This window comes from Chelonia mydas, chromosome 6 (assembly GCF_015237465.2).
Source record: "Chelonia mydas isolate rCheMyd1 chromosome 6, rCheMyd1.pri.v2, whole genome shotgun sequence".
Taxonomy (NCBI): Eukaryota; Metazoa; Chordata; order Testudines; family Cheloniidae; genus Chelonia; species Chelonia mydas.
In genome coordinates, this window is record NC_051246.2 from 92,853,637 (window position 1) to 92,870,172 (window position 16,536).

General features: G+C 50.9%; 1 protein-coding gene across 1 annotated transcript; it reads right to left on the minus strand.

The window, feature by feature from the left end:
* Positions 1–25: 25 nt before the first annotated feature.
* On the minus strand, positions 26–13,746 carry LOC102943738. Its single transcript, XM_037900747.2, has 13 exons — positions 13,389–13,746; positions 11,619–11,795; positions 10,020–10,125; positions 7,822–7,944; positions 7,025–7,256; positions 5,684–5,707; positions 4,614–4,736; positions 3,537–3,724; positions 2,379–2,578; positions 1,869–1,960; positions 1,384–1,438; positions 718–815; positions 26–532 (listed from the first exon to the last, which is right to left on the minus strand). Exons 1-13 carry the CDS (start codon positions 13,583–13,585, stop codon positions 279–281), a joined length of 1,869 nt encoding a protein of 622 aa, XP_037756675.2. The 5' UTR covers positions 13,586–13,746; the 3' UTR covers positions 26–278.
* Between the last annotated feature and the right edge of the window lie 2,790 nt (positions 13,747–16,536).

Below are 16,536 nucleotides of genomic sequence, written 5' to 3' on the forward strand. Positions count from 1 at the left end.
CAAGAGACTAGTTCTGCCCAAGGCCTTGGAGAAAATTCCTTTAACAAGGACACTGCAGATTTAGTTCAGGCTTCACATAGTAATTAGGTGTCAAAGCATAGGCACCAAGCAAGTGTGAGGCTGGAGATTTGTGCCGTCCTCAGGCTGCATGTCGATGGGCCCGCAGATTTCAGGGATACATTCCAAATGTGGGGCAGATTTCACCTACATGCAGAGAGACTTTGTTCACCTCTTTGCTTTGATTCATTTATTGCCACCCGCTGTCTATCCATGTGTCTCTATTTACCATGACAGAACCCTGCTGTCCTGGGCTGGGTCTCCTCTAGGTCCAGCTGGATTTTGCTTGTGCTATTGTAGAAGGTCCCAGCGCAGTCTGAGCCACCAAAAACCAGCACAGTGCACAGGCTGCACTTGCCCTGGCTCTCCTTGTCCACATCTGTCAGGTGAGCAGCTGTGAGATTGAGCAGCGTGTGGCCAGCCCGGGGCACCAAGGAGAGGTGACTGTGTGTCACTGTGCTCCATGCAAAAGTGTCTGCAACAGAAAGGAACGATCGCTGCTGGCAAACCTATCCTCTGCACCAGGGATGAAACAAACAGACAGATGGACACAAGGCTGCCAGAAATACCAGCAAGTGCCTTGTCACCGCAGCACAGCAGCCACCTTCAGCAATTCTTTGTCAGTCAGCAGCTCTGAGGAGGGGATGGGGAGTTACTCACCAAGGTGAAAGGTGAATACATCCTGCAGGGCTCCCTTGGCATTGCAGCCCCCACTGATCAGGACCTTCTGGTCAGACACTGGCATTGCAGCATGGAAGCTAGAATCAGAGCAAAGCATAACAATAACCAGAGCAAAACATGCAGGGGACCCACCTTCCCCACCCTCCCTCCTCTCTTCCCCCAGACACCACCTAGGGGGACTCTATTTACCTAGGAGAGGAAGCCTGGGATAGTGGTTCATGCCACAGATGGGAGTCAGGACTCCAGAGTTCTAGTCCCAGGTCTGCCCCTGAACTGTTGCATAACCCTGGGCAACTCACTTCCCTGTCTGTGCCTCAGATGCTGACTCACCTCTGCAGGTGCCGAGAGGCTTAATGTGTGTCTGAGAAGCACCAGAGAACCTCAAAAGGTGCTAATGAAGGGCAGGGGGTTTTATGTTTGCAAGTACCCAAGGGCCTCCCTTCAGGAACCGAGCATTCTCCTTATAAGGGTTTCTCCCTTCCTTTGGCTCTGCTGCTGCCCAAGCACCAAGGAGGATGAGTTGTGCTGGGTGATAGCCCTGCAAGTATGCAGGAAGCACAGTTCCAGCCACAAAGCAAGATGCGGGGGAGGGGAGGGGAGGGGAGGGGGGAGAAGAGGCCTCTTGATCCTGCAACAGGATTTTACCAGCGCGAAGAAGGCTGTCCTGAAAGACATGGGACCGGCACATACTCCATGTAACCTGAAGCACGGGAAAAAGCAGGAGACACTTGAAATGCATGGCAATCCTAGCAGCTCTGCCCAGCCCCACTGCAAGACAAACACCTCTGTGCTGACTGTGGGGAGCATAGGGTTTGCTGCATCAAATCAGAGCAGCAACTGGTTTAATCTGCTATCCAGCTTCTTGCAATCACCAGTACCTAATGTTTCTTACCCCGTCTTGGGCCAAGCCATCTCCTACCCACCCAATCAGGGCCTTCCCTACATCCACAGCTTCCCATCCCCCTTACTCTAGTCCAGACACCTCAGAGCCATGCTGTCCTCCTCCCATATCATATAAGGGCCCTCATTCACCCACTGTCCCCAATCTTGTTTCCTAAGGCAAGCAGCCCTTGGATTCGCAACCCAACTGCCAAGTATAGTCTGACAGGAAGGCAATGTCCCATTCTCACCCAGATCCAGGATGTGCACATCATTCAGATACAAAGGGGTCCTCTGACCCCCAAAGATCACGAGCTTGTTCCTCAGCAAAGTGGCTGAATGGCTGGGGAGAGAGGGGGGTGAGTGAGCAAGGCAGCCTCGGGAACCTCTTGGAATTGAGGGTTCAGTCTCTTTTCACAAAAGCAGGCTTCCAGGAGAGCCATTAACTTGGCTACACTCTTGTGGGCTGGGGCAGCTTGAGTTTACACATGGCCATTCCCCACTTCTGTGCTCCCCACAGCCATGAGAGCCTAATACCAGAGCACCACCTGCTGGTGCACAACCCATCAACATGGGACAGTCCCCCAGGAAAGGGCGGGGAGCTGCTTCGCATGGGACATTTAAAACTAGAACTGGACCAGCCCTGGGGATGTGACTGTGGGGGACAATCATGCCCTGCCCTCCAGGTGTGGCGATTAACTAGATGGGACCTCCTGGTGCTTCCCTCCCTCTGTCTTTGAGGGCTGAAATGAAGGTCTCACCCGAGCCGAGGTAAGGGCTTCTCTCCCTCCACAATGGGCTGGTACCAAATCTTGTACTCAGGGTTGAAGACATAGAGTGAGTTGCTGCAGGCCCTGGACTCCAGGGATGCCATCTTGGGGAAAGTCCCTCCAAAGATAAAAAGCTCCTTGCGGTAGATGGTGGCGCTGTGGTAGGCCAGTGTCGGCACCTTCCCCCTGGCCTGAGGAAGAAAGTTCCCAGTCATGTTTCATGTGTGAAAATGAAGTACACAGGTTGTCATGGGTCAGCTCCCTGCTGGTCATGGGCATAGTGAGTCCTGGTGCCACTCTACCTGCTCCATGACCAGAACTCTAAGATGCAGGTGGACAATATCTGCTCAGTTTATGTCCCACCTTTTTCTGACCTGAACGGGGCATCACCCCACTGATCCCAATTGCTTCTGAACACAAACAGGAAGAGGAGGTCATTCTGGAAACATTTCTGCCCCAATCACTGCTAATCCCACCCATGCCATTCTCTCTCAGCCCTTTGGCTTTCCTTGTGCTTTAGTGCTGCCCAGAAAGGGAAGGGAGGAAGGTGCATGGGGTCACCAGCTGGAAAAGTTTCTCTACAGGAAACAAAGGGGGAAGGGAAAAAGCATAAGATGAGGGCCTCTGAACCAAGAAAGCCAGCTCATTATCTTGGTGCCCAGACCAGGTTTTCACTAGCCCCCCACAAATGGGGGACCATTTCCCCTGCAATTTGTGCGCTGTTCTCCCATGTAGCTTGGCTCAGATACAACATCCAGTGTCAATCCATTCTGCCTTCAGCCTCACTCACGCTGGATGCACTATCTGGTTTCCAGGGAGCTTCAAGCTTTTTAACCTAGTTTTCCTGGCTGGGTCTGACTTGGCTCACCCCAAGGGACAAAGCAAGGTGGGGGATTAGAACCCAGAACAGCCCACTTCCCCTTTGCCCTTTTGAAGGCTCCCATCAATGACCCTAACCACATCCCTTCCACTGACCATGAAATGGGAACCAACACACAGTGCCTGACAGTGGGCCTGGGGCCAAAGAGCGAGCACAAGAGCAAGGACATGGGCACGTTGCTCTTGGGTTCCCAGCTGGTCCCCCAACAGAAACACACTTCTCCCCCCCACCATGCTTTGTCTCTTTCCTGCAGAAGGTCCGCTACTCACAGCCACGAGAAGCCACTTCCAGGTGGCTGTGTCCAGGATGTAGATGGTGCTGTAGGGCTTGCCCTCCTTCATGCCCCCAAAGACATAGATCCGTTTGGTGTCCAGGTCGTAGGTGGCGGTGTGACCACGTGAGCAGGGCGGCACAGAATCCAGTGGTGGCAGATCCACGGGGAACCAGAAATCATTGTCTGTCGGAGTAACGCCATTTTAGTGAGGGGGCAGAGACCCTCCCTTCACTCCCCACACCTCAAAAGCCCTATCAGCCTTTTGGTCAGGACCCTGCTCACTTCACTCCCCCCCCCCTTGACTCAGTGCCAGAGGGAAGGGCTTACAGCACTGTTTCTGGGCTTGGAGGTGGAGGGCGTGGGGGCAGCATATAGCTGGGGAATAGCAGGGCAGAAAAGAAGATCAGTGTGTGTGTGGAAAGCGGCAGGACCCTGGATTCACCCCACAAACCCCTCAGACACTGCAAAGTGTGCCTCAGCTTCTGCTCCTTGAAAGCCACCCATCTCCCTGTCCCTGCTTCCACTGACACTCCCAGTCCTAACAGCCAACAGCAGGAGCAGTTCACACATGCAGGACTGCAGGTTCAGGCTGCGGCCCATGGCACTGAGCTCAGCACTGGGTGGCACCAATGGATGGCCCCCAGCCTCAGCAGCATGCAGCCTTCTGCTGAGTGGAGGGACGAAGAGGGGGAAATGGCGCTATCAGAAAGGAGCAGGGAGGAGGAAAGTCAGCAAAGAACATGTAACAACAATAAAACAGAGAACAAGGAGGAAGATGAGCAAGAGAGAAAATGGAGAAATAGCTGCCCATGTCAGGATGAGCTGAGGTGCCAAGGGGACACCCTCCCACACTCTCATCCCAGTGGAGGGAGCCAGAGGCTTTCAGCCTATCCATGCAGAATAATGCAGCCCTCCCTGTGCAGGGTTCCACACAGAATGGCATTGGCATGGGTGGAATGCTTCATCAGCCTGGATCAGAGCAGACCAAATCCACTCAGCTCCTGCTTCTCCTAGAGATGCCTTCCGCCCTTAGGGACCCCTGCCTTCTCCTGCCCAGCCCCAAACTTCTCACCAATCTCTAGTTTCCAGAGAGCATCCTTGCAAGGCTGTTGATTGGCTCCCTCTCCACCAATCAAAATGGCTGTTTCTGAGTCACTGAGGCACATGGCGTGACACCATCGTGGGCTTGGACAGACTGGAGAAGGAGAGATCAAACCGAACTGTGTCACTGGACCAGATAAGGGGGCCTCAGGGTCTCATCGCTTCCAGGGAGAAAGCAAAGTGAGGAGGCAGGGGCCTGGACTCTCATGGGAGGGTGGTAGCCTGAGGCCCTGAACCCCCAAGGACAGATGGCAGGGCAAGAAGCACTACACACCTACACCCAAGTGGTCTAGAGGCCAGGACCCTTTGGGCATGGGGATTTTCTTGTTAGCTTTAGGGAGTAATCATGGGGTTTCCCCTCCACATTCTCAGTAACACAGGAGCCAGCAGTGGGGAGTCTGGCTAGCTGCAGGATCATGCTCCCTGCACTTCATGACAAGCAGGTGGGGGGCATTTTGATCCCTTTGAGCAGCCATGCCAGAAAGGATCCTCAGCTGTGGACAGGCCCAGTTCTTTTCTCCTACATTTAAGAGTATTGGGAGAGTCTGGTGACTAGGGGACTGCCAGCTCCTAGGGCATGTGGGGGGTGAGAGGCCAGGGTTCCCTCCAGCTAGTTCTTTAGGATAGCTCCTTTCCCTGTTCCATTTCCTTCTCCTTTCCCTTCCAAGGTTCCTCCCTCATCAACAGGCCCCCATACTAACTGATGGGGAAGCTGGAAAAAGTTTGGTCAGTCTATGTATCATTTTACCCACCCGCCCCCACTTAGTGAAACCCACCAAGCACACAGTGGGGCAGCTCAGATTTCAGGGAGGCCGCAATGGGCATTGGAGATTCTTCCTATCCCTCTCACAATGCCCGGGGTGTATAATTCGGGGCGACCCCATGAGGGCAGGCAGAGTACGCATAGCCTGCTCACAGTTCCGGATGCTTAGGGATTTAAGGGAACAAGCATGAATGTTCACTCTAAGGCCTACGACATTAAACAAATGATATCCCCAAGTGGCTTAGAAGCCGCCCAGAGTCTGAGCACCAGGTTCTCACCTTGCAGTTCCTTCACCTCCAAGTCTGCAGAGAGAAAACACAGACAGGTGATGGTCCCCTGAAAGCAGCAGCGGGGAGTCACCTCCCTGGAGGGGCTCAATCCTGTGATATGGTGCAAGTGCCTCTTCCCCCTACCCTGGCACACAGCCATGGAAACAACACTTCTGAACATGGAGATCCATGGGAGTGGATATGGTGCCTCTCACAGTTAGCACACTGTTCCAATCCAGCCACATATCAGGGTGACAGGCTGACTCACAGGGAGTGAAGAGTCACCACCAGCTCATTTCACCTGCCTGCGCAAACCTCAAGGTTCAGGGGCTTGGGTCTCAAACAGCATAGGAGAGTAGGTGAGGTCAGTGCTGGTGAAAGGTGCAAGAGAGCGAGCCCTGGAGAGAGAGGGCATCTGTATCCCCAGAACAGGTACAAGTAAAGCAGGGCTCCTCTCTGCCACTGTGCTTCACCCACTTCCTGGGGGGAACCCTCTATGGTGAGACAGGAGCTCAGGCTCCATGACTCTGTCTCTGCTCAAACTGCCAACAAGGGGAACCATTGTGACAGTGCTTTGGGGATGGGGATACTTGTTTCACAAGGAATGGGACCAAGACCCAACAACTCATTTCATACAATGAATAGCCTTCAAAGGCTTACAGCTTTTGGTCACAAGCTGGGGCTGAATTGGAACCAATGCTCTTAAGGAGAAAGGTTCTGTTTCTAATTCCCCGGTCCCTGTGAGCCAGCCAACTCCCAGCAGACTGTTACATACAAAAGAAGCTCAATGCAAGAACATTTTTAAAAATACTCTTCTGGCACGCTCTGCATTTGGCATCAATTAATGACGTGTCCGATACGGACTAAGAGATATAGTACTGGTAAGGGGTCCTGGACTAGAGCTCACGAGACCGGAGATCTCAGCTCAGCTCTGTCACTGATCTACTGTATAACAGTGGGTAATGCTCTCTGTGCCTCAGTTTCCTCAGCTATAAATGGGGAGAATTACATTTATCTTCATTTGAAAGTGCTTTGACACCTACAGATGAAGAACTAAGTGATACTATTACATGGTGCAGTGCAGTGCAGTGACATCAGGATACTCCAGCTTCCATTTCTGACCAAATAGGCTTAGGTGGCACACTCAAGCCATTTGTTCAAGGACAGAACTGGAAAGAGATTCTCAGGGTTCTGAGAGGAACACAGGGGACCCTCTTGGCTGGGGTTAGGAACTAACTGGGCAACTGTCCCCAGAGGCAGCACACACAGGTCTGGGAGTCAAGCAGGCAAGATCCAGAATAGATACCCTAATGTCTGCATCTCACTCCGCATTTACGGAATCAGAGTTACCTTCAGCATCCTGCTCCCCTTCACATGCCCTGGGCTCAAACAAGACTTTCCTAGGCTTCTTTAGCTGGATAGGTCTAGGCTTGCAGATTTTCCTCCTGGCCTCCTTGGGTGCCTTCTGGCCAGTGGGTGACTCTGGGGCAAAGGGCATCAACAGGTTTTTTGGCGGTGGAGATAAATCCTTACTTCTGGTCCTTTGTGCTCTGGCAGTTGCCTCCAAACTCTGACGTTTAACCTGTCCAACAGAAGTCACAGCAGAATCAGCTGCCTGAGGCTTCTGGGAGAAAAAGTAAGCCCGTTCTATATCTCACTTGGCTCTTTAGATCAGCCTCATCCATGGCTGCAGATGACAAAAGGACAGGTGAGCCAGAACCCCCATAGTTGGCCCACTACTGTGGTGGAGGTTAATTTTAGAGAGGGAACCAAGCTGATCTAGCCACCAGCTGTTCCTCCTGCTGCATGCCCAGCCAGCAGCGCTGGAGAGAGATTCTTCGGATTGCCAACTGAAGAGTGGCACAGCAAGAACGGGGGCATTATTGGAAGGTGGGAGAGCGGCACAGTGACAAGCTGAAGCATTTACCTGTCGACACCAGGTGCATTTGACTCAAGTGAGGAACATTACAATTCATTGATCTTTCTAGCACAGACCAGACCTTAGCTTCACTAACCTGTTCAGCCAGGGCCCGGCTAGGAGAGTGATGCCAATGGCTTCACCTGCAAATACAGTTCACTGGCTCCGAGTGGCTATGAGCAAGGGAGAGGGTGGGAAGGAACAGTTGAGATGTCCAACGTGCACATACCTCAGTGGTATCGTCCAAGACCTGGATGGGGGACATGGTATCTTCCGGGAGGACTGGTGACTGGGTGGGCTCCGGTGCCAGAAACGGGCGAGTGGGGGTGCTGTTGTAGATGCCCTTGAGCAGCTAAGGGACAGACAGGGACCGCAGAGAAGCATAAGAACAACATTCTCATCCTGCCCCCATGTTTCACACACACCAGGGGCCTAGTCTCACTCACTCACAGAGTGAGTGAAAAGCTAAATTACAAGAGAGATCAACTGCAGGCCAGAAGCCCTGGTGTCCAGCTCTTAAAGATTCCTAGGCCAGAAGGGCCCACTGTGATCACCTAGTCTGACCTCCGGTATAACACAGGCCATAAAACTTCCCCAAAATAATTCCCAGAGCAGATCTTTTAGAATAAACATCCAATCTTCATAATAAAATGGTCAGTGATGGAGAATCCACCATGACCCTTGGTAAACTGTTCCAATGTTAATTACCCTGATTGTCAAAAATGTACACCTTATTTCTGGTCTGAATTTGTCTAACTTCAATTTCCAGCCATTGGATTGTAGGATACCTTTCTCCGCTAGATTGAAAAGCCCATTATTAAATGTTTGTTCCCAAAGTAGATACTTATAGCCTGTAATCAAGTTACTCCCTTAACCTTCTCTTTGTTAAGCTAAATAGATTGAGTTCCTTGAGTCTATCACTATAATGTACGTTTTTTAATCCTTTACCCATTCTCATGGCGGAACCTTCTCCAACGTATCACCATCCTGCTTGAATTGTGGACAGCAGAGCTGGACACAGTATTTCAGCAGTGGCTGCACTAGTGCCAAATACAGAGATAAAATAATCTCTTCTCCTTGCTGAGATTCCCTCATTTATGCATCCCAGGATTGCACTGGTTCTTTTGGACATAGCATCACACTGGGAGCTCATGTTCAGCTGATTATCCACCATGACCCCCAAAATCTTTTCCAGAATCACTGCTTCCCAAACTAGAGTCTCCCATCTTGTAAGTATGGCCTGTGTTCTTTGTTGCTAGATGTATACATTTCCATTTAGCTGTATTAAAACAGTGTTTGCTTGCACCCAATTTCCCAAATAATCCAGATTGCTTTGAAACAGTGACCTGTCCTCTTCATTATTTACCACTTCCCCAGTTTTTGTGTCATCTGCAAACTATCAGTGCTGATTTTATGTTTTCTTCTAGGTCATTGATAACAATGTTAAATAACATAGAACCAAGCACTGAGTCCTGTGGGACCCCGCTGGAAATACACCTGCTAGACGATGACTCCCAATTTACAATCACATTTTGAGACCTAGCAGTTAGCCAGTTTTTGGAACTTGGACTGGTGGTGATGAAGGCGTTTCTCACCCCAGAGGTATTTATCGTAGTGGATGCTCATGCACGTGGACTGCTTCTTTGCTTCTCTTTCTTGCCCATGGGGCTAGGCAATTGTCTAGGGGGAACGGTCACAGAGCTATTGCTGGGAATTAAGTAGAGCACCCAGTGCTGTGATAGCTACAAACAATGTAACAGCCCCAAGGAAGTGAAACAAGGCAGGAATCCTCAGTACCTGGAACCGATACAGGTACTGGCTCTGAAAGGTTGCAAATATGAACATGCCAGGTCCCTAGGTCACCATCCCCAACCTTGACAGCCATGCCATAGGCCTCAGAATCTGCAGGACTATGAGTGGAAAGCTACATGGATGCTCTGATGGACACACAGATAAAGAGCATGAACTCAGACAATGGATTGGAGCCTTATTCAGGAGTGCTACAATCAGGAACTTTCCAGCCTCTCATCAATAATAATACCTAGCTTTACAAAGCTTTTCATCCATAGACCTCAAAGTGCTTTACAAAGGAGGTCAATAGCAAGAAGGAGAGGATCTATCTCAGGGGCACTTGATCCAGTGATTTCAACACATGGGCAACCAACTGCCTGGATACCAAGAACTGGGGGCAGAATGGAATTGAAACTTCCTTTACCTACTAGTATCTGTGGCATTTAAAAGTCAAAGGTGCACTGGCAGACCTGTGCATAGAACATAGGTCTGGAACAGCAGGGCTTTGGGTCAGGCATGAGGTGCATTAGCAGATTTGTGGGAAGAGACCAAGCACCGGAATGGCAGTGGGTGTTGCTGGCCATAACCAGCACCCACAATAGGAAGAGCAGGATATGTAGGGAACTGCTTTCTTACCTGCCCATTGACAGTCAGGAGAAGTTTAACAGGGTTGCCACAATCCTTCTGTTTCAACGAAGCCATCAGAACATCCACCCTCCAGTCACCTTCCCATACAAGGGACCTGTGCAAGGACCATGGAATCTCAACTCACAATGGACTCTGCCCACGGGAGACATCCTGCTCCTCTACCAGTGCTAATGTTCCCTAGAATTCAGTGCCCCCAGCCCGCTAAGCACTCAGCCCTGGCAGGGAGCTTTCCCCCCACCTTCTGTTCCTTCCAGATCCCTTGGCTGTAAAGGAAGGGTCCCAGTGTCAGGGAGAGGCTCAGGGACACAAAAGGGACATGGAAGACAGGACACTCTTGAGGCAATAAGGAATAATGGAAGTTTTGAGAAGGAAAAAAAAAAAAATCATATGGCGGCGAATGAACCAGCGAGCCATTCGGATTCTTTTTCACCCTCGTAACACTATGGGGGCAAAGGGCTGACCTGGGGGGAATTGGCATGCCAATATGGGGGGGAAAAAGGTGAGCTGGGGAGCCCTTCCAAATTCTCTCCCACCCATCTTAAGTTCCTAACTTGAGTTCTATTGGATGGTCAGAAAAACCTATGCAGTTCTATTGTACAGGCCTTTTCCATAGGAGCCCACACACTTCTTATGTTCAGTTTGGGGCGTGTTTTTGACAATCACCATGCTCTCCGGCCCACAATCTGGCCCTATCTGCCAGAGAGGGTTGATCACAGCAGACAAAAGAATTGGTTACAATTTTTGAGAGGGGAAAGATGGCCAAAAAATAAAAACTTGTCAGGTCCTCCCTGCCTAAGTGTCAGCTCTGCCGGCAAAAATGTTCAACCCTCTCTGTGGTAGCACAGAGCTGGGTGCTTTCTGCTGGCAGCAGCCATGCTACATCTGTACTCCCCACTGCTACAACAGTTGCTGTAAAGGGAGCTTCGTGCCTGTATCTCCCATGGGTCCTGTACCATGTCAGACCCGTTCACCCCAAAGCTGGCCACCACAAGGGAGAAGAGGGGACCAAGCAGCTGCGGCACTGACAGACTGAGTGTGCTACAGCGCAGTTTCCCACTGCGGCTGGCCTGCTAGTGCTCAGCCCTAGCCCAGAGTTTTGAGACCTGGAGCCCTATTCCCACTACTCCCCATATAAGTTAGCAGGGACACACTCCCTCCACATCCTCTATTCCCTTGTTAGCTGAGGAAGACCTGCCCCCCATACCAAACGAAACATCGGCCAGTAGTTAGCTCAGATTTACCTCAAATAAGAAAGAGGACCTAGTCCCCAGCCATCCACCGGCAGGGATCCACTCCCCACGTGACAAAGCACCTCTCAGCCAGGGACCACAGGGTCCCACCTCTCACTTCCATCACCGGTACAAGGAACAATCACAACAACCTCCTGGAAGGGCTGGGATGGGGTAGCATGGGTTGACAGAGGGATGGGGTGGAAGGGCTGACAGAGTTGGGAGGTGATGGGAAGAGACTGATATTATATACCCAGGAAATCTCACTTCTGTCAGCCCCCGATGTGGAGCATTTTTAAGGAGCCCCCTGTTAAACCATTGGCAGCATATCAGTGCCTATCCAAGCCCCAACATTTACCTCACATCAGACCCCAATTTGCCAATACTTTGTGGCTTGACATCTGGATTCACCAGCACCTCCACAGTGATGCTTGTGTTTTGGGAATAACAATTCCAGTCACCCAAGCCAAAGACTACAAGTTGTTTTGGCAACGGCAGAGGCAGCTGAATCTGGTAACACATCTGGCTGGATTTGCTTGAAGAGACGACAAAAAAAAAAAAAAAAAAAAAAAAAAAAAGTGTAGCAGAAATACAGGAAGCCCAAATGTAAACAAGGAGAGGCCTAGGCAGATGTCCATGTGAGGAGAGACTGAAAGGATTAAGACTATTTAGTTTAGAGAGGAGATGAATAAATGGGGATGTGATTAACCTACAGAAAATAATAAATGGGCTAAAGAGGGCAAATCAGATGCTTCTATTACCCTTTCTCATCATAATATAAGAGAAAAGGGGTATTCAATCAATTTAAAAATGGATGGGCAGCTGGTGTACACAGACTACTGCCGATCATGCTGATCGGTATCATTTCACTGGGTCCTTGTACTCCCCTGTCTACATCCAGCTGTTGTCTCGTCTTACGCCATGTCTACACTACCATTTATGTTGGCAAAATTTATGTCGCTCAGTGGTATGAAGTAAGGCTACCATACCACCGTCCGGCCAACAGCCACCACTCTCCGGTTACCCAGCTCTGAATGTGTGCAGGAAGGTTTTTTTCCCTAAAGCTTTCCCCCCACCCCCCATCCAGAATACATTCCACACACCCCAGTTTGAGAACCTCTGGTGTAAGGCTATGTCTACATTAGATACCTTATAGTGACACAGCTGTACCGATGCAGCTGCACTGCTGTAGGATCTCTCATGTAGCAGCTCTATGCTGATGGGAGAGAGCTCTCCCGTTAATTAAACCACCCCTGCGAGCGCCGAAAGCTCTGGTGGTGGGAGAAGCTCTCCCAGCAACACAGCGCTGTGCACACTAGCGCTTATGCTGGAGTAATTTACGTCGCTGGGGGGGGGGTGGAATATTCACACCCCTGGGCGTCATAAGTGGTAGTGTAGACATAGCTTTACTGTTCTGTGTTTGTACAGCACCTTGCACAGTGGTGTATACAAATAAACAACAATAACAACTAAATTAAATTGAAAGGCAACACATTTCAAACTGATTAAATATGTACAAGTTCCTTAGAGAAGGGACCACGCTGGGTCCCTAATCCTGACTAGGACCTCTGGACACGGCAGCCGCACAAATAAACGGTGGCCCTCAGTACCAGATCACTGACATACCTGTCACCTGCAAGGGCCCCACAACCCAGGGAGACAGCAGGTCTCTAATCAGACACACCAAAGTATTACAGCGCCAGCTGCGCTGGGCTGAGTGCAGCCCAGCAATGGGCGTAGGAAGTCCTGCGTCAAAGGCCGGGTACTAGGGAGCTGCGTTTAGTTTACACCCCGTTGCTTGACACAGCCTCGAGCTAAGGGCTGGCGGGGCCGGGGGCGTCGGTCCAGCGGGCTTCACGCGCCGGGGCCGCAGGTAAGGACTCGGGGGCAGCGGCACAGCCGCGGGATGGCTCTAGCAGTAGCGTCGCTCGCAGGCGAAGCGGGGAATTGCCGGAGCTGGGGGCCCTGACCTGTGCGGGCTGGACGCCCGCGGAGCCCAGGCCGGGATCCCCCCGCTCCGCGCAGGCCGAGCCTCCGGGAAAGCCCCAGGCCCACGTGGAACTCGAGAGAGCCAGAGATGGGGCCGGGCCTACAATAGTGACCCGTTCAGCTCGTCCCCGGGTCTCACCTGCTGAGCTGCCGGGGCGGCTCCTGGAGCGACCAGAGCACGTAGAAGTGGAGGCTGGTGCTTGGAGCCGGAGCCACACTCCGGGGCGCCTCGGCCGGTGCAGCCCACTGCCCAAGGCCCCCGGGAGCCCAGCTCCATCGGCGGTGCGGGGACCGCCTGCTGCCTGAAGCCGAGAGGCTGGGGCTGGAAAGCAGCATGGCCAGCGGAGCAGGTAGAGGAAGCTGGGGCTTTATACTCAGCTCGGAGAGGAAGGGGCACAGGAGAGCCCCACCTGGCGGCCCCCGATACTGGAGCTGACAGGAACCGGGGGTACCCCCATAACTGGGTGGGGGTGGGGAACAAATCCCTTCACCCAGGCCTTGTTTTTTTCCTCTCTTCCTATATTCATTCTTGTAGATGGGCCTGACCCCAATCCGCCCCCCCTCCACAGCTCCCCAAACATAACCCCACCCACCACTCCCCAGCTGTGAAGAGGGCACACCAGTTGGTCCTGTCATTAGGCTGGACGTCAGCCATCAAACCCAGTTGAGCCCACACCCCTGTGCAAAGTGGTCCTGGCAGTGACAGAGATGGCAGCAAGCAAGTCCAGCCCCAGTTGCAGCAGAGATTGGCCAGTTCCCACTGGTGATTAGAGCACTGCAGAAGTCAGTGCTTTTTAGATCTGGGGGCTTAGTGCACAGCAGGATCTAGTTCTAGCAGGGCTTGAGCCCTTTGTCTGTGAGCTGGGTTGGAGGGGTACCAGAAGAGGATTATGGCTGACACCCAGTCAAAGGTAGCAGGTTTCCAAGTGTAGACCACAGTTTTACCCGTGCAATGCATGTGGCTCCTGGGGCAAAGACAAGTCAGAACAACAGAGGACCTTAGCAGTAAAATCAGCAGAAGCCAATAAACTAAGAGCCTGAGTTCAGACAAATATTCAGACTAATGAAAGAGAGAAGGATCCTCACAGCCCAGCACAAGGTGTTCCAGATCCATCACTTTCCAGGCAGAAGAGAGAGAGAGAATGTGAGAATGACTCTAGTTCAGTGGTTAGGGCACCCATCTCCTCCTCCAGCTGTTGTGTGTAGAGCAAGGGAGCTGCTGAACTCATTCCTACAAGAAACACCTAAGCTGTCTGAATCCAGGCAGCTCCATTGGTTGATTGCTAAACAGAGCTAGGTACCTAATTCTGAGAGGGAACAAGTTTAGGACACATGCATTGGGTTGGCATCTCCCATTGGCTAGTTTAGGCAGATTCTCACTTAGTATGCTGGCTTTTGTGGCTTGCATTCTTAGGCACCCTTCTCTCCCCATTCATTGTATAGGGAGCATTAGTGCTTAATTCAGACTTTGAATCACAGTATTGTTCCAATGATTTTCTAAAAGCTGGTGCTGTGATGCTCAGCATTGCAATGGCTATGTCCCTTCCTGGCTCCCACTCTGTGTGTCCAAGAGTTATGGTCAGGAAAGTGTTTGTGGTACAGTCAGTGTAAGAGAGCCACACAGCTGAGCAATTAACTCGTGGTAAATTTCACACCTACTTCTGTTAAAAAGTTGTCCACAAGCTGGTTTTCCTCCTCTACTATTTCAAATTATTAAAGAACAGGGACAGAATTATGAGGGTGCAGATAGGTCACTGTAGATGTTCAGTGGGTAGTCTGGCCCAGAGCACATGGCCTTTTTTCTCTTCCATGACTGGATAAGCACAACTCTTAGAGTTGGTTTCCAGCGCGAATAAATTCAGAGTGTGCTTTGTACAAATATCTTTTAAATTTACCACTACCCTGTATACTTTTGCCCATCCATTCATTCACAACAATACTCAGAGCAAACAGAAAGGTAAAAATACAAACTGGAACCAAGTGGACATTGTGAAAGAAGCCCTCACATTTGCACTAGTCACTCCACTCTGAACTCCCTAAAAGCACCCAATGCTGCATAAATGGTGAAGGGTACATAAGGTCACAGACAGGTAGTGTAGGTGTGTTTGTGCTTTTATTTTATCTAGCAGCTTTTCTTTACAAACAGCCTGCTCCTTGGGGATATTTAAATACAGTCTTCAGATTGGCCTAGTGCATCTCCTTACACCCCCCTACCTACAGAGGTAGGGGAGGAAAACATGGTTTCTGGGCAATTTAATCAGTCTCTCGCAGTCGGCAAACAACACTCTCTCCCTCCAACAATTCTCAAGGTGATGAAATGGAGACTGTCCATTAGCCCTCTCCTCTCCTGCTAGGGGTTACAGTACAGATACTATAACCCGGGGGGGGGGGGGGGGGGGGGGGGAGAGAGGAGAGGAGGCAGCTCTGCCTGCTCTAACTTGTGGAACAGGGGGTTTGATTAATTTTTTAAAAGCCTCTGTACTCCTGCCCTCTGACTCCAGCTCTGCAAGCATCCTCTGCTGCTAAAAATCACATTCATTTGAAGGGCAAGAAAATTCCAACAAGGCGTTGACACCATCTGGACAAAAATATGTTGCCTCTAGCCTTGCTCCACCACCTATATTAGGCTTTGTAGATATTTTGATTCCCCAGCATCACATATAAACCAGCTTTATTTGCAACTCAAGGAACAGAGTGTTATGCTGGACCAAACGTAGGCAAGAGTCTCCACGTTGCATGGTTTTGGCAAGCCGCTTACCAGTCTGTTGGAGATCAGAGGAATGGAGTCATGCTGGAGAGGGAACTATATTGCAATCTCCATTGTATTAAGGGGGGGGGGGGGGAGAACTACTAAACTTAAGCACAAGGGTTCAGAGTCTAATTCACCCATACTCCTTCAAAGTTGAGGAATATCCTGCCTGCACCAGGTTGTAAGAAGTCACTGTCAAAGGAGGAAAGACACCTGACTACAAGACCTCTCACAGCAACATCTTAAAACAGAACGATGAACTTCTTAAAGAAGCATCTGACCAGTGCCCAATGCCAGAGGAGCTCCAGCATTGGGAGCTTCCCAATAGCAGCTGGCATAAGAAGGGGCACTAAGACAAGTAAGGAGAACATGCCTAGTTGCCAACTGCTGAAGTCCAGCACTGCTGCAAAGTTCACTGTGAATATTCCTCTCTGCTTTGCAATTCAAAAACAAGTTCAGCTCAGATTTTTTTGTTGAAAGCCTGAAGTCTGAGTTTTAGCTCTGAAGCACCCACTCACCTTAACAGAAGACAAAAGTC